The sequence below is a fragment of the Macaca nemestrina genome, chromosome 5, assembly GCF_043159975.1.
Source record: "Macaca nemestrina isolate mMacNem1 chromosome 5, mMacNem.hap1, whole genome shotgun sequence".
NCBI lineage: Eukaryota > Metazoa > Chordata > Mammalia > Primates > Cercopithecidae > Macaca > Macaca nemestrina.
Window position 1 is genome coordinate 106418754 of NC_092129.1, and position 11272 is coordinate 106430025.

The 11272-nt window shown below is 41.6% G+C and overlaps 1 protein-coding gene across 1 annotated transcript; it reads left to right on the forward strand.

The window, feature by feature from the left end:
- The first annotated feature begins 729 nt into the window (after window positions 1-729).
- Window positions 730-9465, forward strand: LOC105496838 (uncharacterized). Its single transcript, XM_024797606.2, has 5 exons — window positions 730-856; window positions 1424-1447; window positions 5642-5769; window positions 6951-7103; window positions 9127-9465. The coding sequence occupies exons 2-5, from the start codon at window positions 1435-1437 to the stop codon at window positions 9247-9249; spliced, it is 417 nt and encodes a 138-aa protein (XP_024653374.2). The 5' UTR covers window positions 730-856; window positions 1424-1434; the 3' UTR covers window positions 9250-9465.
- The last annotated feature ends 1807 nt before the right edge of the window (window positions 9466-11272 follow it).

Genomic DNA, 11272 nt, shown 5'->3' on the forward strand with positions numbered 1-11272 from the left:
TATCAGAGGGGAGAGATCATTAAAGTATATATGTGGGATTTATTTTTTATTTTTTATTTTTTTGCTGCTGTAGAGGTATCTGGAAGAATGAGGATGGTTTTGCTTTTACCTCTCTATTTTCCCTTCTCCATTTAAAGGAGGTAGCCAGAACCTTTGCCCTCTGGGTGGTTTGTTATGAGGTCAGAGCAAAAAGCCCAGGTTCCTTTAAGGCTTAAGATGCAGCATGCTGGGCTCTGCCCCCAGTTTCTGATTCAGCAAGTCTGGGATGGAGTTCAAGAATTGGCTTTTTTTGTTTTTTTGTTTTGTTTTGTTTTTTGTTTTTTTGCTTTAAGTTCTGGGATATATGTGCAGAACGTGCAGGTTTGTTACATAGGTATACACACATGCCATGTATGGGTGGTTTGGTGCACCCATCAACCGTCATCTACATTAGCTATTTCTCCTTCTAACTGTAACTATCCTTTTAATACCAACGCTGCAGGCCGGAACCCACGTGCTGAGAACTACTGCATTAAGGTAACTGCTCATCTTGGCCACCTGGAAACCTACCTCCCTTGCCTGAAACCTGAGCTCACTGAGAGGGCTGGCACAAGCGGGAATGGGTCAATGAGTTTGTCCAGGGAACATGGAAGCTTTTGGAATGCGAGGAAGGGACATTCCCCAAGCCCCTTTCTTGGCACTGCCCCCAGTCAGGCTGCACTCAGGTGAGAAGAGGGCTTGAAGGGAAGCAGCTTGGTGCAGAACTGGGAGAGCCAACTGCCTCAGTTGGAGCCTGGGGGTGAAGATTCATAGCACCCTGGACCCACTGAGAGACTTGCTCATTTTCTGGGCACCAAATAATCCTTCCAATTTTTATGTAAATCCAGGAAGGAGGAGAGGAAACAAATAATGAAGACTGAATTTCTTGCAATTCAGTGACATAGGGGATGGCAGTCATATTGAATTTGATTTGAAGAAAATAGATATTTCCTGCTTACCCAACTTTTAGTAAATGCCACACCAGCTACATGAATTTCTGGATTAAAACATACAAACTACATATATTAATATTTGTTGCCTTAATCCAAGTTCTACCCTTGCCATGACTCTGTTCACTTTGCAGGGAGGGGCAGAGCTTATAAACTGAGCTGTGCAAATCTCACCCTGCTCAACCATGTCTTGCTGAGCAGGCACATGGGGGCTGAAACCTAAGCAGGCTGTGAGAAGAGGGTGACATCCACTAATTTTCTAATGTGCCCACATAACTCCTGCATAATCTGACACCATATGAATATATTACACTTAAGGTATTTTCTCATTGACTTTTACGTGGTTTCTACTTTTCAGTGCTATAACAAATATCCTAATACATTTCTCCTGCACTTCTGGATTTTTTTGAATTAGATACCTGAAATTTTGACTTGATTTTTTTTTTTTCTTACAGAAATTTTGTCAATGGGACATGCATGTGAGTTTAGAAGATATTCTTTCTTTAATATGCAAAGGCTTCTGGGACTGCTCAGGCCATCAACCAAATGTGTTCATTAGCCCATACAAGATGCTTTCCTCAATTTCTAGATGAGATATACTGTTATGAGAAAATGGAAGAAAAATTACAGGAGAACAAGTGGGGAATTGCTAAGATATGTATATTTGTAGTGAGGAGAGGAGTTGGGGGCTTAGGGGCAGGGGTGAAATGCCTAGCGACTTAAATGACATAAGGCACTGATTTCCTGCGTGTTGAGTAAAGGGGTGTTAGAAGATAGAAAATTGCCAAGGATTAGTTTGTAACTCAAAATTATAGCTCAGTTCAATCCCATTTCCCACTAAGAAAGAGAGGGAAACATCTTTTTTCTCCCTCTTCCTTCCCGTCTCCCACAGGGGCAGCTGTCTCCTCCCTGTTCCAGGACCCAGGGCTCAGGCTGACTTGTGTTAAGCTTCCATCTGGATTAAACAGATTTCGGAAAGATCACGTGGAAACTTAAATGCCATTGCAGCATTGTTTCTATAGGAAATGGGTTTCTCTTTGCAAACAATTATTTGCTTTCGGTACACAACCACTTATCATAAGGAGGGAGCCTGTCTGTGCTTATAAAGCTTAAATTTGAAGGACTCCAGTTATCTTAACTTAAAATTAAAGCACAATTAAAATAGCCTAGTTTGAGAAGAAACCATGTTCTTTAATTTCTAAGAGATGTTCCAATATGTATTTACTGCAATTTCTATGTTGGGTGGTTTGTTGTCCTTTTAAAAGTGAGGCTGGGACACTATAATATGGCCTGTCTTCTTTTTGCCTGTTAAACAAGGCGAGCTAGGGCAGCTTCTCAAAAGGCTCAAGAGGCACAGTCAGTGATCCCAGGCCACCCTGGATGGCAGGAGGCCACAGGAGGGGGCTTGCACCACCAGCTGCAGGGAATTGTTAAATTCCTGACCTAGTTTTTGAAAATACTCAAGGAGAAAGCAGGGACACAAATACTAGCTCTAGCCTTGTTCAATGAGACCACGTTCCTGTTTTCATTTCGCTTTAGCCGCATTTGTTCGAGCAGCAGGTGAAGCGCCTTTCAAAAGACTGTCATCTCCAAGGGAAGTCATCTGTTTTACATTAATTGTCCATTAGTCTCCAAGCCTCCATCCATTAAAGTCCTCAGCCACTCATTACGTATATTGTGCAGGAGTCCTGCTGTCAGCTTTTCAATGCAGAGCTGTTTTTCTGCATCTGACTTAATTGCTCTAAGTGCCTGCTCCTTTGAGAGAGCCTAGAGCATACCAATTAATGCTAACTTTTTTTCCTTGCTAGGTTGAACAGACAAGCCATGGTGAGGCCAGTTCAGCTGCTATTTACTCTAATTTATTAGAGACCTTTCTGCCTTAAGCTCACACAGTGGGTAGTTTCCATCAGTACTGCCCCGTTTGCCTGATGAATCCTGGATATGTTTTGAATGGACTTAATTTTCTATAGTGAAAATGCTCCATAAATTTACAATCTATCCATGTTATTTTGATGAGGGGTTTAAATTCCATTTGCTCCTGATTAGTTTAAACATGTAATTTTTAAATGCATGTGGCATTCTAAACAACAGCTTGGATGAAATTTACTTTGTTGATGGAAAAATTAAGCTTTCATCCTTTCGAATGACAGCTCGAGGGGTGGCCTTACAATAATTTAATTACTGTAGCTTCCTTATTATAGGCGACTCACCTACCTTTAGCTCCATTACCGTTTTCTTTAATAAACACAAATAAATGGAGGAAAAACAAAAAATAAGATAACCAATCTTAGAGTAGCTTTTATAAATTTTTGATAGGCATAGAGGCAAATACAAATATGTGAGACTCAGAGAAACATATTAACCCCTTCAATTCTAAAAAACTAGAAAAATCACAATTTTGTTTTTCTCCTTTTTAAAATTGTACCGTAGTTCCACTTATTAATACTAAGTTCTATATTTTATTAATATTCAAAATATCCAATCAATATAAATTCCTGTCAAGATATGGTAATATATCTATAAATTCAGATTCTGAGTAATGACTTGATAATAATTGAATTTATTACAAGTTTTTAAATCTTTACTACGGTATAATTCCATCCTATAACTAAGTTTGTTAGCAAATGGCCCTGTTAATATATAGTTAAGTACCTGTATATTGATTTGCTTAATTACATCTAAACAATACCAAAAAATAAAAACCACACAGATGCATCCAGACTGATTTAAATTGCAGGATATCATGAAAATTAAAGACAGACTTCTGTGTCTTATTTCCTGAGGATTGTTGGGAAAATATGCACTTTTGGCATAAGCAAACTACTTAGAACAAAAATAGCAACCATTCTGGGAAACATTTACATTAGGTGAAATCTGTCTCTCAGGCTCTCTGCCTTCCACCCAAGAGCTCCCTGCCCTGGCAGCCTCCCCTCTCCTCTCTATTCTCTCCCCTTCCTCAGCTGGAGGCCAGTCCTGTATCTCATATCACATGGCCCTGGCCAGTAACAAGGCATTATTAGCAAAGACAGCTATTTAGAGGTAGTGTTTTGAACTCTCTGAGGATTATCATTTTCCTCATCTTCACTATCTGCATCCTCATCTTCAATCAACATTTTTGAGAGCAGACTGTGTACAGAGCACAAAGAGCCACTGAAGTTGTTCCCCTCTCCCCAAAATAGTAACTTTTGTCTTCTAGATGAGTGAGCTCCTCTAATAAATTCTACAAGTATTGTTTCTGCATCATGGGCATAGAGAGTGGCCTCCTCCATCTTTACAGAAGGAAATTATCACCCCCAAGTTAGACTAATTTATTCCTAGAAATTTCCTTCAATACCCCCTCATCTGTAGGATATTCATTTAAAAATCCTATCAGCTTTTTTTTCAACAGTTTTCAGGAAGAGAGCTTGGGAAAATACTAAAATATCAGTCTAACAAATTCAAAGACATTATTAGGGCCTTTAAAACCTCATACACATCCCTTTGGCCTCCAGGATAATGCTCCTTAATCCTAATTAGCTTTTACAGCAGGATTAGTGTTTGCCAATGACGATTATAGGTGCCAAATTCACCAAGCCAATAAGCAGCAGAATTGTAGGATCCTGGTGTGACTTTATTTTGATTCTGACTCACCTTTTACATCATGTTTGTCGTTGCTTTATTTGTCCAAGGTAGCAATGCTTCCATATTTCTGTGTTCTGATTTTGACTGTAGTGTTTTGATTGAGAGTCTGGAATGTTGTTCACACAAGGGGAATCTTGCCCCAAAGAATATTACTTCTAAGGTCTTCACTCAGGAGTTTGGTCGTGTACTTGTGCTAATGCCTTTGTATTAAAACCCTTTGTATTAAAACCCTTCTGATTATGGTTGAATCTGTTCCCCACCTCTGACAGATACATGATAGGGTGACCCCTAATGAGTCATGCTCTTAATCCCCTTGCCATGAATGTGGGTGGAAACCATAACTTGCTTTTAACCATAAGATAGGACAAAAGGAAATACCGCTCCTGTAATTATGTTTACGGCAAAGTCGGAGGGACTTTTTTCAGGTATAATTAAGATCCCGAATCAAGTGACTTTTAGTCAAACAAAAGAGCATTTACCCTCAGTGGGCCTGGCCAAATCAGCGAGCCTTTTAAAGAGGGTCTGGGCCTTCCCTGGAGTTTGAGACCTGAAGCAGTAGAGACTCTTGTTTCTGTTGCTGGCTTTGAAGCAGCAAGCTGCCATTAATACTAGAGTCATAAAGACACGAATTCTGCCAACAACCTGCAGGAGCTTAGAAGCAGATCCTAGCATTTCCATTGCATCCTCCAAATGAGAATGCAATCCACCTTGATTTCAGCCTTGTGAGACCCTGAGAACCCAGTTATGACATGCCCAGATTCCTGACCCCCAAAAACAGTGAGATAACAAATGGGTATGGTTTTCAGGCCATCAAATGTGTGATCCTTTATTATGCAGCAATAGGAAACTAATGCACCACTCTTGCAATAAAGATACTTTGTTTTATTATCCAGTATCCCATATGTCATTTCTAGATAAGTAGATCATCATCCATGAACTCCACACAAGGGCTTCTTATACTTTGTTGTTAGAAGACTTACCCAAGTCACATCTCAGGCTCTAGAGATGACTTACCATCTAACCCTTTTGTTTCCTATCAACTTTGCTGTTAGATAACCTAGAAGATTTGGTGCCCAGCATGAAGAATAGTTCCTTTCAAGTACCTGTGTGTCTGGAATTTATTCCTTCCAGTGGGTTCTTGGTCTTGCTGACTTCAGGAATGAAGCCGTGGACCCTCACGGTGAGTGTTACAGTTCTTAAAGATGGTGTGTCCAGAGTTTACTCCTTCAGATGTTCAGATGTGTCCAGAGTTTCTTCCTTCCAGTGGGTTCCTGGCCTCACTGACTTCAGGAGTGAAGCCGCAGACCTTTGCAGTGAGTGTTTCAATACAGTGACTGTTAAAATACAGCTCTCAAAGGTAGTGCAGACCCAGTGAGCAGCAGCAAGATTTATTAGGAAGAGCAAAAGAACAAAGCCTCCACAGCGTGGAAGGGGAGGGGAGTAGGTTGCCACTGTTCGCTCAGGTGGCCAGCTTTTATTCCCTTATTTGGCCCCACCCACATCCTGCTGATTGGTCCATTTTACAGAGCACTGATTGGTGCCTTTTTCAGGGTGCTGACTGGTCCATTTTACAGAGTGCTGACTGGTGCGTTTACAATCCTTTAGCTAGAAACAGAGTGCTGATTGGTGCATTTTTACAGAGCGCTGATTGGTGCATTTACAATCCTTTAGCTAGACACAGAGCGCTGATTGATGCGTTTTTGCAGAGTGCTGATTGGCGCATTTACAATCCTTTAGCTAGACACAGAGTGCGGATTGGTGCGTTTACAATCCTCTAGCTAGACAGAAAAGTTCTCCAAGTTCCTACTGGACCCAGGAAGTCCAGCTGGCTTTACTTCTCACTTGGACACATCTGTCATTTTGCTACATTTACATCATTAACATTTTGGTCTCAGGGTTTCTTTACATCACAAATAATTGAGGACCCAAAGAAACTGTGTTTATTTGAGTAATGCTTATCATCTACTATATTAGAAATTAAAATGGGGCAATTTTAAATCACGAGAATGCACAGGCACACATTCCGTTAGCAGTCAATAACATCATCACTCAGCATGGGAAAACCCACGGGTTGCCTGTGAAAGAGTGAAAGAAAAACACGAGATAACATCACAGTACTATTACAAATTGACCTTGCAGATCTGAAAGGGTCTTAGAAACCCCTAGAAATCACACTTTGAGACCACATCTTGAAAACCATTACTTTATGTTTTTAGTATTTTTTTGTTTTATGTTCATTAAATTGTATTATGCCAACTCACATAAGTTTATGAAATATACGAGGTAAACTTTTCTTAAAAAATGAAAAAGGCAAAATACTAGCTATATAATTTTGCTGTTTATTCCCCACCTGCCCCACAGATATGTGCTCACCCTTCTCTGCTCAGCTGTGTGCCTGGGAGGCTGACCTCTACAGACTACATCACCAGGCTTCCGCCCTCTGGCTTCCACATGGATTTGGCCAATGGGCAGCACCAGTGGGAAAGGGGAGGACAGGAGGAGAGACAGGCTGAGGTCACGTATCTATCCCCTTCTTCCCTACCCCATGACAGTTCTGACAGGCAGCCCTTCCATTTCTCCAGCTCTCAGCTGAGCTCCAGTAACAAGCTTCCTTCTCTTTCCCCTTTAGGGTTGGGGTGGCAATAGCTTTAAGCTGCTGTGATTCCCTGGGTGTCTCACTATATCTTGTTGGCTTCCCTAATCCTGCCTACTTTAATCATTTTTTTAAATTTCAAACTCTCCTGATGCTTCCATTTGTATCCCGAGGAATCCTGGCTAATGGAACAAGCTTGGACACATTCCTTCATTTCACAGGTCCTCAGTTTATTTAGCTGTAAAATGAAGGGCCTGAGCAGCCTTTCCCAAAGTAGATTCTGCACATCAGTCTCACCATATTCCATTTTGTATTCTGTGGTCAAATATGTTTGAGAAACACTGAATATAATGTCCCCTTTTGGAGAGCCACAGTTTGTGGCACCGTATCAACAACTCTGAGAGGTCCTGAAGTAGATATGCCTGTTTTACCCTGTTTAGGTCAACATTTCCCTAATATAGTTAACAATGGAACCACTGTTTTTTTCTTGTTTGCTTTTGCAGGAAACCCTAATAACATCGAGAAAACACCAGATCAAGTCATCTCCAGGTGGGCCATGTATGGCATTGTCTTATTCTATGGAAAGCTATTCATTACATATTTTTGAATATTTTCTGGTGGCCCCTCAATACTGAAATCTAAAATTTTCCACCCATGTGACTCAGCTTGCTCTAGGCACAATAATGGAATTCTATTTCTGTGACCTCGGTACAATGTTGAGCTTCTCTTCTGACCATGACTTTGTCGTGGTAAAGAAGTATCCCTCTAATTAAAATCAGGATTGAAAATAGAATTCCAGGAATAGCTGAATACACAATACACATTTACATAGAGCACAATTGCATCCAAGCCCCGTGGAGTGTGGTGGTGCAAAGTAAGGTGTGAATCCCACTGAAACTTTCTGAAAGTGTGTGGTTGTCATGAACAACACTGACAAATCTGAGGCCCTCCTTGCTTCCTGTTACAATAATTAACTACCTTTTCTTCTTTTTCTTTTGGAGACAGATTGGAGTGCAATGTCACCATCTCAGCTCACTGTAGCTTTGACCTCCCAGGCTCAAGAGATCCTCTCTCCTCAGCCTCCCAAGTAGCTGGGACTGCAGGCACATACCACATGCCCAGAAAATTTTTTTCTCATGAGGGCTGATGAGTAGAGCCTGGGTCTCTCACTATATTGCCTGGGCTGGTCTTGAACTCCTGGGCTCAAACAATCCTCCTGCCTTGGCCTCCTAAAATGCTGGGATTATAGGCATGAACCACTGTGCCCAGCCAGTAACTACTATTTTGATCAGATCATTTCTAGAGAAACCAATATGTATCCCCTCCTGATTTTCTGTTGTCAAAGCCCCAGGATCACGCACTCATCCCTTTCCAATGTGGCACAAAGCAGGGGGCTTACCCCACTTCCAGGGCTGAATCCTGGCTGAACTAAGCCCATTTGTATGGCCCCATTATCTTTCCAATAATAGGTTTAGGGGTGGGCTTGTGACTCACTTCTAGCCCGTGGGACATGCAAGAGCGGTGGATTGCTGGGAGTTTAGAGGGAGAGTTTTGTTTGTTTCTGAAAATACAAACACTAGAAACCATGCTCCCTTTTTGGCACCCAATGTTATTTTGTTTCTAGATGTGTTACTTAGGGATGTGGCAGCTGTCTTGCCTCCACAGGGAGGACAGCATCAAAATAGAACTGATGCTGAGGACAGCAGAGGAGAGGACGAGACAAACCTCAGTGGATGGCATCATGGGGCCTCTGATTGTTCCTGTATCCTTTCCATGTGGTTTAAGCCAGTTGAGGCAGCATTTTCGGTCTTGAAGCCCAACTCCTTCTAAATGATAGGTGTACCTTTTAATGGAACTATTCGCAGCCTTGAATTCTTCCCAGTTACACCCTGTGAGTGTCCAGGAAGCAGCAGAAAATTCAATACTACATTTCTTCATTCACAGGCCTCCCTCTTCCTGTGCCCCTGGCATACAGTGACAGTGCTGCCCTGCAGGATGGCATATCAGAGAGCTCAGGATGGATGCAGTCAGGGACGACAGCCCATGTCCAAGAATGCTGCCTGCTGAACGTTTGCCCAGCAGAAGATTTTAGAAAGAAACGAAACATCTTAGTGATTTTCTTGCCTCCAGAAGAGTACCTGATCCAATCTTTCCTTGGTACAAACTTTTAGTTATTGTGTTTACATATACATTTTATATATGCATGGTCATTATTTTATCTGTTTTATTTGGGGACTTTATCTTGATGTGAGTCCTCATACCTAACACATTGCAATATAAATTATGTAATTATGTGCCTTTTTTTTTTTTTTTTTTTTTTTGAGATGGAGTCTCGTTCTGTCACCCATGCAGGAGTGCAGTGGTGTGATCTCGGCTCACTGCAACCTCCACCTCCTGGGTTCAAGTGATTCTCCTGCTTCAGCCTCCCAAGTAGCTGGGACTATGGGCACCTGCCACCATGCCTGGCTAATTTTTGTTTTTTGTTTTGTTTTGTTTTGTTTTAGTAGAGACAGGGCTTCACCATGTTGGCCAGGCTGCTCTCAAACTCCTGACATCAGGTGATCCACCCACCTCAGCCTCACAAAGTCCTGGATTACAGGCATGAGCCACTGCACCTGGCCTGTGCTTTCAATGAGTACTTTCTCACTGACTAATACCCCTAGCTTTTGTATTATAAGAAAAAAGAGGCATGAAAGAGAATGAATCCCTGGCCCCAGTATCAGTCAGGATTTAATCAGAAACCAGAAATGGTGCTAGGTTTTTGATGAGTTGGAGAGAGTTGAAAGAGGAATTGAGGCTTGCACAACCATTAGAAGGGCTGGGTAAGGAAAGATCAGAAGGTTGCTTTAAGGGCAACCGAAGTGCAGAGCTCTCAAGAGAAACTGGGGCTCCTGTTGTGATCAAGTTGCCCATAGCAGGTGCTTCTCAGGAGGACTCTGAGAAGCTGAGGCTCTGAGTAACCGCCTGTAGCTGGCACTATAGAAAAATAGCTTCTCCTTTTCTGCCTCAGACGTTTCACGTGGGTGCCTCTCACTGGACAAATGTAACCTGGAGGCATATAGGAAAAGAACTGGTGATGAGGTTTCTGGTTTTCCTCCAAGACAGAGAAGAATGGAGGGCTGGGGGGCATAAGTCACAATGAAGTTGAGCTATCAACAGACCACCCAGAAACCCAACCTCCCATATATTAATGAAAAATTAAAAAAACAAAGAGCAATTGATAAACAAGTGTATTTAAGTTATACCAATGGCAAGATTGCTCTGTCAAAAAGCATTTGATAATCAGTTAATTGGTGAGTGTCTGCTATGCAGAATTAGAGGCAGTTTTTGTTTTGTTTTCTTTTGTTTTAGATTATTTCTTGCTCAAAACTCACTTAGGTTCCTGGGCTGTAATACGTGAGCCAGGTAGAGCAGCTTTGATCTCACTGGCGGTTTGTTTAGAAGCCTGAGATCTGGAGTAGCTTTCTAAAATCTTCAGTTCTAAAAACCAATACAGTTTAATAAAAATCTCTACATTTGTTTGCAATAGTCTCAAGTACATAGTAAAATGACAGAAATGATTTCAGCCAAGAAATTAGCCATTTTCTTCCTCTTGATTTAAGACAGAGAATTAGCTTTGGAGGAAAGTGGCAATATTTCTAAATTTACACACAAATTCACACCGACAGTATGCTCCTAATAGTCGCCAGATTTGGAGCTAACCTGGTTTTCTGAGATTGATCTGGGATGGAGGGAGAAACAACAGCTAACTGACCAGAAGCTAAATGCCACAAGGCAAAACCTTTTTGTTAGAAGCTGAAGATTATCACATTTCCAGGGGAGGCTGGATGCTTTGGTTAAGAGAGACCCAGTTATGAACCCAGGCTTCTAAAGACCTCCAGCGAGAACCCTGCAAGTCTCCTCAGGGCAGGGGTTCTGGGAGTTTCTAGGTTCTTGCAATTCCTGCAGCAAACACATCAACACACAAAAAAAAGCACTGGGAATTCAGAGTCCCAGAGAAGCACATTTGGGTACATCCCTCAAGGTTAAGATTTGCTGGAAACTTTGATAAGATATTTGGATGTGGAGAAGACCGGGGAAGTGTTAAGTA